We start from the raw sequence: 16,891 nt of genomic DNA, 5'->3' as shown, positions 1-16,891 counted from the left end.
CTCTCCAGGACTGTCCAAACTGTCACAGAACATTTGGAAATGGGCTCTCAAACACAAGATGTTTCTATTGTCTCAACACGTTCCAGGGGAACTCAATCTTCTGGCAGTTCTATTGTCTCAACACATTCCAGGGGAACTCAATCTTCTGGCAGATGTGCTCAGCAGAGACTTCCCATTGCCCTTAGAGTACGAATGGCGACTACACAAAGACATGGGGGGTCATTACGACCTTGGCGGTAAGGGGTTAACGGCGCCAGTAATGGTGCCGGAGCCGTCAACCCCTTACCGCCCCATTACGAGTCTGCTCGCGGGACCCGCAAAGGGCGCCTGGTAAAACCAGGTGCCCTTAGCGGATCCCACTAGCAGAGCAGGGAGCTAACAACGGGCCCGTTGTTAGCTCCCTCCCCATTCCCATTGAGCCCATTGGGGGCTCGAATGGGAATGAGGATGTACCGGGTCCGGGTTCCTTGAATGAGGAATTACCGGGTCCTCCAAGGTTGGAATGGCCCGGTAATTCCTCATTCAAAGAACCCAGACCCGGGACCCGGTAAGGGGGTAACCATGCCGCAATTGCAGCACAGTTACTTCCAAGGTCGTAATGACCCCCATGGTCTCCAACGTTTTCGCAGAATGGGGCTTCCCAGAGATCGACTTGTTTGCAACTCTGGAGAACTCACAATGCCCAGATTACGCCTACAGGTACCCTCAGAACCGATCCAAGGGGAAGGGTCTCTGGATAGCATGGTCAGAGAAATTTGTTTACGCTTTTCCCCCCCGACTACCCTACAAGATTGTGCACAAGTTGCACCAGGAACCAGTCACCATGATATTGGTGGCCCCGATGTGGGCCCGCCAACCCTGGTTCTCCCATCTGATGGAGATGTCACTCTCTCCTCCGATGAAACTAACTTGCCCATACAACATGCTATCTCAGGACACATGGGAAATTCTTCACCCATGCCCGCAGACTCTGAATTTAGCGGCCTGGCTCCTGAGGTCATAGAGTTTGAGCATCTCCAACTTCCTCAGAGATGCATGGATATACTCAGGGAAGCAAGAAAACCTAACACCAGACATTGCTACTCCAATAAATGGAAACACTTCGTCATCTGGTGTAATTTCAAGAGCATCAATCTAGTTGACTGCTCTCCTACTCATATTGTGTAATACCTGACTCACCTACTAGACTCGGGTATGGTTTTTAATTCCTTGAAGGTTCACTTAGCTGCACTCTCAGCCTATACCACGACCCAATGTAAAGTGTCGTGGTGGAAGATCCCAGTAATCAAAGCTTTCATGGAAGGGGTTAAGTGAATTCATCCCCCCATTTCTAACCCGGCTCCCGGATGGGACCTGAATGTGGTATTAACCAGAATTATGGGGTTTCCCTTTGAACCTATGCATAAAGCAAGTCTCAAAGCTCTTACTTACACAACCGCCTTCATAGTGGCAGTCACTTCGATAAGGAGAGTCAGTGAACTGTAGGCCCTTTCTATTCTAGACCCTTTTGTCACAATTCACAGATTTAAGGTGGTTCTGCGCACTCACCCTCGGTTTGCGCCCAAATAAGTTTCATGTGAACCAGTCAATCGAACTACCAACGTTCTTCCAGAACTCCACAAACGTGGCGGAAAGAAGCCTACACACACTGGATGTGCGGAGGGCAGTCATGTACTATTTGGAAAGAACTAAACCACTAAGGAAAGCGAACCAGTTTTTCGTTTCAGTGGCAGCTGGTAGAGAAGGGGATCCTATCTCGAAATCAGGCATCTCTAGGTGGATTGTGAATTGCATCCCACTCTGTTACACTCTTGCAAAAGAGATCTGCCCTTCAAGCCTAGAGCACACTCTACTCGGGGCATTGGGGCTTCCATAGCATTCATTGCAAATGTCCCTCTCGAGTCTATTTGCAAGGCGGCAGCCTGGAGTTCTGTACACACCTTTACAAAACACTATTGCCTAGACACTCTAGGTCTGATTCTAAGGTGGGAAAAGCAGTACTAAGACACCTTTTCACTACTGTTCCTTCTCACATCACACCACCAACTCTGGGTACTGCTCGCTAGTCTATGCACAGCATGTGATTCTAAGCAGATTCACAAGCATTTGAAGACATTCATTATTTACCGTAATAGCATTTCTGATGATTGTATCTGCTTAGATTCACATGCGCCCACCCTTCCTCCCAGCTCGGATGGAAGGAACATATACATCTTACTACTTCTTCTCTCTTTCTGTACTCACTCACGATATTCATAAGGCTCCCTCACGGCAGAAAAAATACAATCGGAGGGACATCGACACATAAGGGATTTTGGGTACACACGTCACTTTAGGGATAGTGTTACAGGCAACCCATGTCGACGTCCCCTTTCGATCCTTGAAAGATCCTCAAAAGACAAGATGCAATACTCTGCGGTTACCACTAGATGTCTGAGTATATGCACAGCATGTAAATCTAGGCAGATACAATCATCAGAAATGCTATTACGGTAAGTAATGCATGTCATTCTTGCTCTAAAAGTCAGTAGGACTCATTACGGGTTTGGGGGTAAATTTGCCGATTTCCCACCAAAATCTTTTACTGTTACTGCCACTCGGTCCCAATGGCTTACCTTGGAATTATGGGTATTGGTCGGGTGGTGTAAATCCCCATTTCTGGAATCTATAAGATTTCATGGGGATTTATGGCTGGTTGACTGCGAGTGGTAATTAATTCCACACCGTATACCTGCTGATTTATTTTTACCTTAAAGAGGAGGATCTACCTCCAGCATCATGCTTGATCAATGGTGGTCATTTCGTTACTGCCCAAAATGGAATTACCACCACTTTTTTTACTGCATGGCTGAAATTTTGACAAGGCCCAATGTCTTCTAATACAAATGATCCAAACACAAGGATCACACCTGGGGAAAGTTAGAGTTGGAAGAACAATACTTACAGCCTTCATACATATAACCATTTGACTTACATCAATAACCAAGTGTTACACTTTGAGCTTTAGTACTGCAATTTCCTATACCGTTGCTTCATCACCATTTACCTCTGTCTAGACTATTTGATGTTTTGATTTTGTTTTCTAGTTTCTCTGTACTATGCGTTACCTTATAGTTTCTCAGTACTATGCTTTACCTCATGGTCACAAATAATCACTATGTAAAGTTGATACACTTTTTGCATATATTTTGAAATACTGCAATTGTACAAGACCAATCTCATTAGTTATGACCAAGCATATATATATTTTCTTTTTTCACCTTCTGCCCACACATTTAGGTCACTTAAGGCCATTCATCGAGTCTTCAAACTGTCTAGGACTCTTACCACCCATAGCAAGTGAAGGAGGAAAGCATTGGACTGTGGAGGAAGTCCGAGCCTTGGTGCACGTATGGTCAGACAAAAATATTCAGAGACAACTTGAAGGGACTGTGAGAAATAAAGGTATTTTTGAACAAATTGCTGTTTTGCTTCAGGAATTCGGAGTTGACAGGGACTGGAAACAGTGCAGAACAAAATACAAAAACCTCAAACATGAATTCAAAATGGCAAAAAAGGGCCAACTCTCAGGGAACCCAAGTAAAATTATGAGGTTTTTCGAAGAATTGGAAACCATTTTGGGACCCAAAACTCCAGGACACTCTGATGCGGAAGACGGAGAAGACTCTGCAGCCTTTGAAAACAACAGGCTTCACCATGTCCGTGGTAAGAACTGTTTGAATTTCTGTAAAACTAATGTTTAAAACTTCTTGAGACAATTCACACTGCAGGGAGCTGGTAATAAGCTTTGGTATAAACATTTTGTTTTCCATGGAAGTGGAGTCCGATTCAAAAGAAAAGCTACACTGGCAGTTAGTTTAACTGAGGAACAGGAAGACAATTTTCCGTTGTCAAGATGCCATTATTTGCCTTGGGGATCCCTTGAAGTGTATTCAGGCCTTAACTGAGGTTGAGGTATATGTTCCACAAAAGGTTATACACTGTTATGTGGTAGGCTTTCATTTGAATTCAAAAGGGCATATTTGATTATAAGTCGCAAAATACTAAACGTCTTTTTTTTATTTATTGTTGCATTTATGGTTTACAGCAAACCTTACACAACATGGAAGAATGTATTAAATCGAACCTCCTTTACATAGAAAACAGCAAAAAAAGAATCTTATGTTTACTACAAAATGATCTAATATGATTTTTAAAAAATTGTTTAAAGCTAAGATCAACGGTACATTCGTCCCCCACATTAGCCTCCACCAAAACAAGTTTGTTGAGGTATCTAAATCGTCACCACCTTTGCCCTTGAAACAGCATGACCTAGTGTTGGCAAAAAAGGAATAAGAAATAACCCAGTGTTTCAGAGTTTCTGTTATATCAACGTCTTTGCAGAATCTACAGTGTGTTCGATTGTCAAGTGGTTGCATTACCTTCCAATGCTTAGGTCTTTCCCTTGTGTGGAAATGGTTCAACCTGAAATAGAGATAATCCGCCCGTACCTCATCACATGGAAAACGTTGTTGATATAACGGTATGCACTCTCTCACATGTGTAAAGTATGAGTGTTCCTCATATGTAGCATATGAGCCGATCAAATCTATTGTTTCAGCCCAGTTGGACCTGAACAAAGTTCTTTATATCACACCGGGTCGCTGTATAAGGTCTAGCTCGGTTGCACCAATTGAGAACAAAATGGCTTGCATTCTGGATTTGAAGGAGTTAACAGAGGTCATTGTTTCCTCTTTCATAAAACAATTAGAATCCACGTACAATGAGTTCTCTACAGGATCCAGAAGTTATGTATAGGTTAGAAGTTGTTTCCACTCAAAGCGCTCCTTCAAGGAGGTTAGGCATAATTCATGTCTAACCACTGTGTTTGGAATTGCCAGGCATAGACACAAGACCTCCTTCCACAGTTTGCCTTGGATTATGTAAAATTTAGTGATATATCAGTATATATTATGTATAGATTATATCAGTTTAGATTCTTTAAGTTAGTGATATATCAGCAGTAGAAACATCTGTGCAATAAAATAGTTGTTCTTCAACTTTCAGGGGCTCGGATGCAGTTTTTGGTAAAAAAAAATTCTCCAGTCAGCCTCATCTTTCATGAAAGAAAACCTCCCAAGCAGCATATTTCCTACTGCCTGCTAGGCTGTAACAGAGACCACAAAGTGGCAACTTTAATTATGTCGAAAGCTTATCAAAAACTGTCCCAAAAGCCATGCCATATATCTGATGGTAAAAATAGTTTGGATAAAAACGACTATATTTATACACGAGCACTACAACAGAGCTGCCTAACCTGGCCCCTAGTGGTCAGAATTACACAATGTGATCCTGAGTTTGGGAATGCAGGTGAAGTACATGTTGCAGATCGTACATCAAAAAAGCACTCCAAAGATAAACAAAAACAAGAACTCCAAAGTTCCCTGGTTCCATGTGATAAAAGCATTTGTTGAAACAGTTTTATCAAATAGAACGTCCGAAATTCGACATTTTTCTCCAGGTTGTTTTTTAAAATGTATTTCTCCAGCATGGGGTCTGGCATGGATTCACATGCTCGTGAATATTCCCCTTCGTCAGGCTGGGAATCCTCAATAAAGCAAAAATCAGTAACAGTTCTGTTTCCGATCTGTCTTTCTTAGTATTAACCAATCACTGGTCTCTGGGTCATACTGTCCCCAGCCAATGACTGCCCTCTCCGTAACCCCCGCCCCTGGCAGCCATCCTCAGATTTTTACTGCACGTTCAAGTGTTGGGAGTCCTTGTGCTATAGCTCTCGAGCTTTTACTGCGTTTTGCGCTTTTTCAAAGAGATTTATGTCATTTTTCGGTTTAATCGAGCCTCAAGCTCCACCGTTTCTACTTCCGATCAACGGGAACCCGTTTCTGATTTATCTACGCCCCTCAAGGGTGAAGTTTTCATCGAGTTACGCTTCTTGGAGGATTCCAGAAGTTTCTGAGGCCTACCTCGCGGACGAGAAGACCATGGCCCAGGAGAAGGGAAGCTCGACTCCCGCCAAACTGTTCAGGATCTGCCCTGGATGCAACTTACAAAATGTGTTCAAGGAGGACGAGCATTCGAAATGCCTTTACTGCCTCCACGAGGACAAAACGCAGGTGGAGAAGGACTGTGCGTTTTGCATGAACATGTCGGATCGGACTATGAAGGATCGTCGGACCCGTCTCTCCAACTGGCTGGAAGGCAAGAGCCCAGCAGGTGAGAAGAAGAAGAAGTCAGAGCGGTCTTCTAAGTCCTGTGAGGGCGCCCCGGTGACGGGGGCCCAACAGAAGGCAAAGCACCACGAGTCCGCGTGCTCCTCGGCTGCCAGGCAGGGCGCACCTTCACCGACCCCATCAACTACGAGCCAACGCTCTGGCTCGGGGAAGAGAAAATCCGAGAACCCGGCTAAGCTTCTGGAGAGGCCCCGGTCGATCTTGAAGGAACCGGCCGAAGGGGAGCAAGGCGGTGACCCTCCCCCTAAGGTGAAGGCCTCAAGCGCGCCCAAGGTGGTGAAGGCCTTGATTCACCCGGCTAAGGCCTCTATCGAGGGAGTCGCTGTGGCCCTGGCGAAGCCTGTGGAGGCTATCCCAGTGGAGGCGACCTCGGGCCCAGAGTTTCCCTGCCTCAGCAGAGGGAATCCTCTTTTAAGCCCATCGAGAAGACCCCCATGAAGACCCCGGTGGAAAAAGAGGGGGGGCCGGTGGCCGTTACAGACACAACCTCTGAGGAGGAACTGACCGAGAATTTGGAAGAGGCCCGGTCCCACGAGAGGAATCCCGACGAAGGGGACGACGAGAGCGAGGGTGGCAATGACAACGAGGTTCCCGTGGATGAGGAGCAACCGTCGGGCCCGTCACGCCCGTCGCAGCCCGAGCCGCAGGACAACTCGGTGGCCATTTTGACGGCAATCCAAGCCTTATGCATGGAGATAAGGACAAGACTGCTCCTACCCCCGATGGACGACCCGGCTGAACCGGGTCCGTGAGGAAGTCCTCCAAACAAGAGGAGGAGAATTCATCCAGTGCCCCTTCAGCCCTCACGGTCTTCTCAGCCTTTGTCGCCTTCCCCGGTCCCGAGGGATGACACGGGAACAAACACGGCCACGACAGGGACGGATTACGACGGCGGTGATGACGGGACGGACCTGCCGTCTCCGATTCCTCTGGCGTCCCCGCCCGACGAGATTGGCTCCTTCCACTCCATGATTGCCAGGGCATCCAAGCTTTTTCAGCTCTGCCCCGAAGAGAAGAAGAAGGAAGGCTTCCTCTACCAACGGCGCGAGGCCAAGAGGAAGACGGTCCTTGCGGTGCCGCTACTGGATGACATCTGGGACGAAGGACTTGCCCTCCTCAAGAACCCGTCCACGACACCTGCCAAGAGGGACCGGTACGAGAAGAAGTACCGGGTCCCCGACGCCGCCCCGTTGTGCCTTAGGGCACAGCCGACCCCGGATTTGGTCGTCTCAGCAGCGGTCAAGAAGAAAGAGGGGGGGGGGGGGCATCGGCTTCATCTTCAACTTCCCCACCGGACAGCGAGGGAAAGAAGCTGGACGCTATGGGACGACGAGTCATCTCGTCGGCGGCGACGACGATTAAGGCGGCCAACGCCCTAGCGATTGTGGCCCGCTACGACAGGGAATTGTGGTACAAGATCGCCCTCCTGTTGGACTTCTTCCCGGACGACAAGAGGGCAGAGGCCCTGGTGATCCTACAGGAGGGTGAGGTGGCGTCGGACCACGCCATAACGGTGGCCACGGACATTGCCGACACTGGTTTCTTAGTTTCGAAATAGGGATTGCCTTACTGCCACAGGTTCTACAGGCTAAATATAATGGAACAACAAAAATGAACCTGTGCGAAATGAGATCAGAACATCTGTACACATTTAAACAATACCAAGTCTTGTCAAAAAAATATATATTTATTTATAAGCAATTTACACAAATATTTATTGTTCTCAACATCCACATTTAAACACCACCATTCATTCCATCATTCATTCACAATCTCACTATACATGTCAATATTCCACACTTGTGGTACTAAGACCACCTTGAACCAATATATTAACATAAATGTCAACACCTCTTGGTGATTACACTAAGTGTTAATACAAAAACAAATAGCATATTGCTTATTTGCTGTAACTCAACATATGTTTCGGTCGTCACAATAGGCCCCTAATTCAAGCCGGTAAATATAAGCGACCTTCTTCAGGAGACGGATGGTTCTGTTGCAACCACTCCGAAATGTCAAAAGGTGGAGGATGTCATCAAACCTCAATCTACAAACAAACAATATACATAACATCAGAATTCCGATCTCTTATTTGTTTAGACACAGATATATCATCCCTGTGGTCTCATCGCCTGGTGAAGGAGTTTATGAAAGGACTGTTTCAATCGTTCCCGCCGGTGAAGGCTCCAGCTCCCGCGTGGGAGCTCAACGTGGTGCTGACCAGACTTATGGGCCCGCCATTCGAGCCCTTGCATTCGGCTCCGTTGAAGTTCCTGTCGTGGAAGACAGCGTTCCTTGTGGCCATCACCTCTGCACGACGTGTGGGAGAGATTCAGGCCCTATCCTGCAAGCCTCCATACTTGACTTTCCACGAGACGAGGGTAGTGCTGAGGACGCACCCCTCCTTCATGCCCAAGGTGCCGTCGGACTTCCATCTCAACGAGCCCTTGGTGTTATCAGTCTTTTTCCCGTCGCCTTCGTCGCCGGCCGAGAGGACTTTGCACTCGCTGGATGTAGCTAGCGTGCTGAAGTTCTATGTGGACCGAACAAAGAGTTTTCGGAAGACATCACAGCTGTTTGTGAACTTTGGACCTGTGAACCAAGGGAAGGCTCTCTCGAAGGCTTCCATTTCCAGATGGCTCTCCGGCTGCATCATGCACTGTCATCGGTTGGCAAACCGACCGTTGCCCAGCCGTCCGAGAGCCCATTCGACCAGAGCGATTACTGCTACCACAGCGTTCTTGTCTGGTGTGCCCCTGCTGGACATCTGCAGGGCTGCTAAGTGGAGGTCGATGCACACCTTCACGAGATTCTACTGCGTCGACCGGGATTCCAGGGAGGAGTCCAGAGTCGGCCAGGCAGTGCTGCGCAACCTGTTCGCTTAAGGTGAGCCTGGTGAGGAGGTAAGAGATGCTTAATGTTGAGTTTTATGTAATGCTTAATGTTGAGCCTTGCCACCTCCCGTGGTTGTGCACGTGTGTACTGCTATGTATTCTTATATTCATTAGCATGTTAATCCATGCCAGACCCCATGCTGGAGAAGGAACAAGTTACTTACCTGTAACTGTTGTTCTCCAGCATGGGTCTGGCATGGATTCACATGCGAACCCTCCCTCCTTCCTCTCTGCGGCTCTTCACTTGGTCATACTGCCACTTTATGTGCTACCAAATCTGAGGATGGCTGCCAGGGGCGGGGCTTAGGGAGAGGGCAGTCATTTGCTGGGGACAGTATGACCCAAGACCAGTGATTGGTTACTACTAACAAAGACAGATCAGAAACAGAACTGATACTGATTTTCTCTTTACCGAGGATTCCCAGCCTGACGACAGGGAATATTCATGAGCATGTGAATCCCTGTCAGACCCATGCTGGAGAACAACAGTTACAGGTAAGTAACTTGTTCCTTCCACTTTATGGCGGGGGGGAGACCTCCATACTCCACTGTATCCCGTCATCTATTCAATTTATTCCCCTACCCAAATTCTTTCCCTCACTGAGGTATGTTTTTCCAGCGTAACCTTTTTTCGTGTGACACATGTTTTTAAGATTCCAGGTTGGCCTTATTCAAGCAACCGTTTTCGCAAAGGGTTTTTTAAAACGCTGTTATCACATGTTCCCCATTTCACTATTGGTGTAGACTATTTCTATGACAACATCTACCTATGTTCCTACCCATCCTGCCTGTCACTGCTACCTCAAGGATACATTGGTCTGAAATATTATCTACGTCTCCTGTGCAGTGTTTCTCTAGAACCAGCTAATATGCAATCACAATCATTGGGGCTTTAAACATCACTTTCTGAAGATGTTAATTGTGTTTGTTTATCAATTTCTAATGCGCACCAAACCCGAGGGTAACAGGGCGCAGCAATAGGGAGATACACAATTTACATGTTACAAATAGGTCATAGTATTACAGTCAAGACAGAATATACAATATAATTACAAGTATGAATACAGAGCGAAGTATAGACAGGTGTACATATTATAACAAGTTGGGTTCAAGAAAGCAGTATATTTACAAGGTAGGCTAATGCAGTATAGATAGAGGTAGTACAAACGAATAATCAGTAGAGTTGAGCAGGTTGAAATAGTTTTTTCTAAAGTGTAAATATGGTTGGTCTGCTCTGAGCTTGTGTGGCAAGGAATTCCAAAGTTTAGCCGCCTTCACGGGGAAGCTATTACCGCCAATCTTGGTAAGTCTAAATCTCGGAACCACGAGACAATTGGTATTGACAACTCTAGTTGGTCTGAGGGTCATTGATATGATATGATATGGCATTTGTAACGCGCCTATACACAAGTGTTTCAAGGCGCGACGAGGCGGGGGGGAAACAAGGGGAAGACAGACAACGATCCTACTAGGCCAGGTATCATTCAGACCGCGCAAGTGCAGGGGTAGGGGAAGGGAAAAAGTGCAAGGGGAAGGGGAGGGGGAAGTGCAGTACAAGTAAGTAGAATAAAAATAAATAAATAAATAGGGCCAGCTGGTGGCAAGTGCAAGGTAGGTGCAGGCAAGTGCTGGGAAGGGGGGGCTGTAGGGATACAGAGACAGTCCCGCAGTGCAGGGGATGCGATGCCAGGGAGGCAGTACAAGTGGAGAGTGGCTGGGCCCAGGACCGAGGTCAGTGAGAGTGGCCCAGTTGCAGATTCAGTGCAATTTCAGTGTAGAATTTAGCAGGGGAGAGGGACAGAGAAGGCAGAGACAAAGAGGAAGGTTTTGAGGTGCTTCCGGAACCGGAGATGGTTCTCCTCAAGTTTCAGGGAGGCAGGAAGGCTGTTCCAGAGGGAGGCCCCTGCCGCGGAGAGAGATCTACCCCCAGCTTGTTGCTTTGAGAAGCGGCTGACCCTGAGGGAGTTGGAGACGGATGAGCGAAGGGCTCGGGAAGTAAGATATTTAGGGAGAGAGAGTTGAAGGTATTTTGGCCCCAGGCCCCAGAAGGCCTTGTGGATAATGCAGAGGGTTTTGAACTTAATCCTCGCAGCCACTGGGAGCCAGTGTAGAGATTTCAGTCCAGGAGAGATACGGTCCCTGGGCTTGAGGCCAAGGACAAGTCTCGCAGTTCTGTTCTGGATGAGTTGCAGAGGGCGGAGAGTGGAGGCAGGCAGATTAAGATAGAGGCTGTTACAGTAGTCCAGCTTCGAGAGAACCAGGGCTCGGGAGACAGTGAGCTTCTGGGGGAAGGAGAGGAAGGGAAGAATACCTCTGAGGAGGTGCAGCTGGAAGTGTGACTTCTTAGAGACGTCAGATATGTGAGGAGAGAAGGAGAGTGTAGAGTCGAAGATGACCCAGAGGTTTTTAGCCTTGCAGGTAGGAGCAGGGAGAGGGCCAAGAGAGGCCGGCCAGAGAGCTGCAGGGAAGGAGGGAGTGGGTGTGCCAATGAGTAGAATCTCAGTCTTACTGGCATTAAGGCAGAGGTCATTGGCGGCACACCATACCTGGATAGCAGACAGACAGTCCGAGATGAGGGAAGGAGAGGAGGAGGCCGAGGGTAGCCTGAAAATGAGCTGGGTATCGTCTGCATAGCACTGAAAGTTGGGGCAGAGGGCGGTGGTGCAGTGGGCAAGGAGTGACAGGTACTGGTTGAAAAGCCAGGCAGAGAGATTAGATCCCTGGGGAACACCACAGGTGGAGAAGAAGACGTCAGAGAGGAAGGACCCAAGTTGGACCTGGGAGGGTCGATTGGAAAGGAAAGAAGTCAGCCACGCCAGAGCCTGACCAGTGATACCCAGGTTATCATGGAGACGGTTGAGCAGGATGGCATGGTTGACAGTATCAAAGGCAGAAGAGAGATCGAGCAAAAAGAGAACACAAGGAGTGTTAGAATCAAGGTTGGAGAGTAAGTCTTCATGGATGTTCAGGAGAGCAGTTTCCGTGCTTCTGGCAGCTCTGAAGCCAGACTGATGGTCATGAAGGCTACCAACAGTTTCAGCATGGAGGTTAAGCTGGGAGATGGCCAGTTTCTCCAGGAGCTTGCCCAGGAAGGGAGTGATGGAGATTGGGCGATAGTTAGCCGGGCAGGAGGGGTCGGAAGAGGGCTTCTTAAGAAGAGGGTGCACAAGGGAGTGCTTGAGGGGGGATGGGAAGACTCCAGAGGCAAAGGAGTGGTTGCAAAAGTCAGCCAGGGCGGGAGCCAGGGAGTCGATGTGGTCCTTGATAGTTTTGGAGGAACAGGGGTGAACCTGTTTAGACGAGACTTTCATAGATCGGACTTGTCTGGAGACCTTGTCAGCAGAAAAAAGGGGAAAGGCAGAGAAGGAGGGAGGAGGGGTGGCTGCAGAAGGGCCAGAGGAAGAGCAGGGAAGAGAGGGGGGGAGGTGATAGGAGGAGAGTGAGGACAGGATGTCCTGAGTTTTAGAGATGAAGTGAGAGGCCAGTGCCGTGCAGAGGGCCTGGGAGGGGACAGGAGAGGTAGAGACTGCAGCAGGGTTGGCAAGCTCCTTGCAGATTTTAAAGAGTTCAGCCGAGTTGTTAGATGCCGCAGAGATGCGGGCTTGGATAAGGGCTCTCTTCTTGATGAGAACGGAGAGATGGTATTGCCTTTGGAGCAGGCGGCAGGCCAGTTTGTCAAAGGATGAACACGAAGCACGCCATTTCCTCTCTGCCACCCTGCACTTGCGTTTAAGGGTGACGAGATCCGAGTCATACCAGGAGTTACATTTGGCTTTGGGCTTCATGCGGATTCTCATGACAGGGGCAAGGATATCAAGAGTATCAGATATAGCAGAGTGGAGCATGGAGAGGGCTGTGTCAGGGTGGGAGTCAGCCGAAGGGGGAGGGGGGGCGAGAAGGTGGCAGCGAAAGCCCCAACTGACACGCGCTTCATGGGTCGGATGGCCGAGAAGGTGGGTGGCGATGATGAGGGTGGCTTTGCCTGAGGGGTAGGGAGGGTGAGGTGGGAGGATAGGAGAAAGTGATCACTCCAGGAGAGAGGAATGGAGAGAGGGACGGAGAGGGGAAGGTCAGAAGAGATCAGAGCATCAAGAGTGTGCCCTGCAGAATGAGTAGGCCCAGACGGGAGAATAGAGAGTGAGAGAGAGTCGCAAAGGTCACGAAAGAGTCCAGTGGGGGGACAGGAGGCATCCAGGTGGATGTTGAAGTCACCAAGAAAGAGGAGTTGAGTGGTAGCGGACAGGAGTGAGGAGGAGAGGTCAGCCCACTCAGAGAGGAAGGGGGAAATTTGACCAGGTGGCCGATAGATGGTAGCCACGGTAAGGGAATGGCTGGGAGAGAGAGAGAGTCGGCAGACAAGACATTCAAAAGAGGAGTAGGTCTGCGTAGGAATGACAGTGGCAGGAATCCACTCAGGGAAGATAAGGGGCAACACCCCCCCCCAGCACGGTTAGGCCTGGGAACGGAGAGGATCATGTAACCATCAGGTAGGAGTGTGTCAAAGCTAGTGACAGAGCTGGCTGTGAACCATGTCTCAGTAAGACCGAGGACGTGAAGGTCCCGTTCCTCGAGAAGGCGACAGATATCAGAGGAATGCTTGATGGCAGAGCGAGAGTTAAGAGTGGCAATGTGGAGGCGGTTGCCAACCTTGAAGGCCTTCCGGGGAGGGGTACAGATCAGAGGTACGCCCTGCAGAGGTGTAGAAGAAGGAGGTGAAGAAGGAGCATGAGAGGGGGCAGGGAGGGAGGGTAGAGGCAAGGTAGACGAGGACAGAGGAGGGGGGACAGCAGGAGAGGAAAGGAAGTTGATGAGGCGTGGGAAGCGTCTATCAAAGAGGTGAAGGTTGGCCTGGGGGCCTTGGACCAAGGCAGTCCCATTAGCGTAGACATTAATGATGGCCTTAGAGGAGTGGAAGGAGGCCAAGAGGACATCCCAACGGGTGCCACCATTAATGGGAGAAGAGGAAAAAGGAGAGAGCACGGAGACCATATGAAGGGTCCATAGGTCAGGCGAAGGCACGAAAAAGAGGATGTCAGTGAGAGTTTCCTTAGAGCAGGCACTAGTGTAGGTGTCAGCAATAGGGAGGCCTGGGTTGGAGACCAGGATGTCCTTTTTAAACTTTTTCCTACCAGATTTAGTGAGGAGAGCAGGATAGTCAATAGAGAAGCAATTAGAGAAGATAGGCGAGATAGAGAGCACCATGGAGTAGGAGGGGGTGGGGGTGGGGAGGACAGACGATGCGAGAGAACGCAGACAGGAAGAGAGCGGCAAGCACAAGTTACCACATTTCAGAACAAACAACGGTATGCGAAATTGGTACACAGTGGTGGGGCCACCTAAGTTAGAGAGTCCTGCGGGGGAAGAAAACCCTGGTTTACCACATTCTTCTATTTAGTCTGTCTGAAAGGTAGCTTGGGGCAGCATTATTTAATGCTTTGTGAGTCAAAGAGACCATTTTATTGCAGGATTCTATTGTGGGCAGAGAGCTATTTATATTGCCTTCTAGTAGCCGAGATATGTTCTCTTTTATTGATGCCTAGTGCAGATTTTAGGGCATAATTTTGGATGATAGCTTTGTTGGCGCCACTGTATAGAGCATTGCAATAATCTAATCTCGATAATACTAGTGCTCTAGCCAGGATCATACAGCTATCATTTGAAAGCAATGGTTTACCTGCCCTGATAAGCTTTCAAGTGTAGGCGGTAGTGAAAGCCAGTGATTTCACTTGTTTGTCAAAGGACTTAGTCGAATCGAGGTAGAAGCCAAGGGTTTTTACCTCCTTGGTTACTTTGATGATATTTCCATCTATGGTAAATGAGGAATATTCATGGTCTAATTTGTTAAGGTTAGAGTGGGTACCCAGGATTATCAACTCTGTCTTCTCATCATTCAGGCATAGTCCGTGTGTGGCCATCCATGCCTGGATGATGAGATATACCCTGTTCACCAGCGCCAACTGCTTGCCATAATCCCCAGAAAAAGGGAGGAGAATCTGTGTATCATCTGCATAGTTAGTGTAGGTGATACCCAAAAGGTCCAGATCATCGAACAAAGGTTTGGTGAATGTGTTATGCAGGGTGGGGAGACACAAGATCCATGGGGTACACCACACGTCATAGGGACAGGGTTTGCTGCTGCTGATGGTGAGAAGACCCTCATGGTTCTGTCACTCAGGAATGATTCGATCCATTTGATAGCTTCTGTGGAAAAGTGAGCTGCAGAGTCCAAATGATTGCACAGAACCTTATAATCCACAAGATCAAATACAGCTGAGAGATCTAAAAGTAGGAGCAGGGTTGTCTTACCTTTATCTCTCAACTCATCAATCTGTGTTTTTAAATTGATAATGGCAGTTTCCGTCCCATGAAAAAGGGCGAAAACCAGATTGTCTTACTCCTAGGAGCTTGTGTAGTTCAAGATATTTTTGGATCTGTGTATATGCGACTTTATCCAGTATTTTGAGGAGGAATGGTACCGTCGTGATAGGTCGGTAATTGGTAGGTATGAGTGGGTCTAGGGTTTGTTTCTTTAGTAGGGGGAGTACCCATGATTGTTTCAAATTGGAGGGGATGGTGCCAGAAGTGAAGGAGGCATTGATCAATTTGGATATAAATGGGGACAGGTCTCTGGCGGCGTCTTTTATAATTTGAGCTGGACAGTGGTCGCCTTTGCAGTTGGAAGGTTTAAGAGATACGATAACTTTCTCTACCTCTAAGACAGAGGTTTTAGTGAAGCAGAATCTAGTGACCTGGGCAGTGGGTGTGCCGCTGGGCCAAGGGATATTCGGGGGGTGCTGTAAATTTTTTTTGGTTTATTTTGTTTTGAAGTGTCTTTACTTTATTGGCTAGAGCATTTTGAATGTCTGAACACCAAGTTTTATTTTTGATGCAGATGTCAGGTATGGGAATCAGAGACTCTAGTTCTTTTAGTATGGTGAAAAGTTCCCTCATACTTGAGTTGGAGTTGGCGATACGTTCGTTATAGGAGTTTTGTTTAGCCACACAAATTTCATTTTTATATTGCATGGAGATTTTAGCTAATCTACCTTTGTTTTCATTTTGTGTCACCTTAGGTGAGGGAGCAAGAAGTTCAGGAAGGAGAGAGGTGGGAGGGATGACATTGGAACCTAGGAGAAAGAAGACCTCTTTTATTAAAGAGTTTAGCATGAGGCAGAGAAGAGCATCTAGTGATGGATTGCTATGAGACAGTTGGTATTCTGTTCCGAGATGGCCGAGGAAAAGGAGCAAAATATTTGATTGCCTTCAGCAAGAGAGTGATAGTGAAAGCCAAAGAATGCGATACATCTTCCTAAAACAGAGGTATAGAGACTGAAGAGTGGAGATCTAAGGACTCATTCTTGGGGGATGCTGACAGGGAGATGAGTCATATCCGATGTTTCCGTTTCGAGTTCAAGGAGGTTTTAAAGGAGGGACCTTGCAGGTAGGAAGCGATCCAGGCTATAACAGATTTGCAAAATCCCAAGTCCTGGAGAGTGAGGAGAGGAGAGAAGGGGTTGACAGTATCGAGAGCCACAGAGAGGTCCAAACAAATGTGTATGGAAGAGGGTTTGGAGCGGTGAGCATCAGAGAGAAAGCCGGGAACATACATTGATGTAGTGTAGTGTTTACTATAGAAGCTAGATTGAAGTGGCCAATGTCTTTAAGGTGCTTATTGATCTGGTTGGCTACCACCTGCGTAAAGACCTTTGAATAATGAGGTAGCAGGGAAACGGAGCAATAGTTCACTGGCACATTTGGTTAAGC

At 47.8% G+C, this 16,891-nt stretch overlaps 1 protein-coding gene across 6 annotated transcripts in view; it reads left to right on the top strand.

Moving 5' to 3' along the window:
• The window catches only part of PAICS (phosphoribosylaminoimidazole carboxylase and phosphoribosylaminoimidazolesuccinocarboxamide synthase), a 1,368,496-nt gene that overhangs the window by 154,523 nt on the left and 1,197,082 nt on the right, over positions 1-16,891 (top strand). For all 6 annotated transcript variants that reach the window (XM_069631608.1, XM_069631609.1, XM_069631606.1 and 3 more), the window contains exon 3: positions 3,280-3,705. In XM_069631608.1, the coding sequence (XP_069487709.1) occupies positions 3,280-3,705 (426 nt within the window). The remainder of the gene's footprint in view (positions 1-3,279; positions 3,706-16,891) is intronic.

The sequence above is a fragment of the Ambystoma mexicanum genome, chromosome 6q (assembly GCF_040938575.1).
Source record: "Ambystoma mexicanum isolate Mex_15411 chromosome 6q, UKY_AmexF1_1, whole genome shotgun sequence".
In the NCBI taxonomy this organism is placed as follows: domain Eukaryota; kingdom Metazoa; phylum Chordata; class Amphibia; order Caudata; family Ambystomatidae; genus Ambystoma; species Ambystoma mexicanum.
The sequence above is the reverse complement of the archived record's forward strand: the minus strand, read 5'-3'. Positions and strand labels throughout refer to the sequence as shown.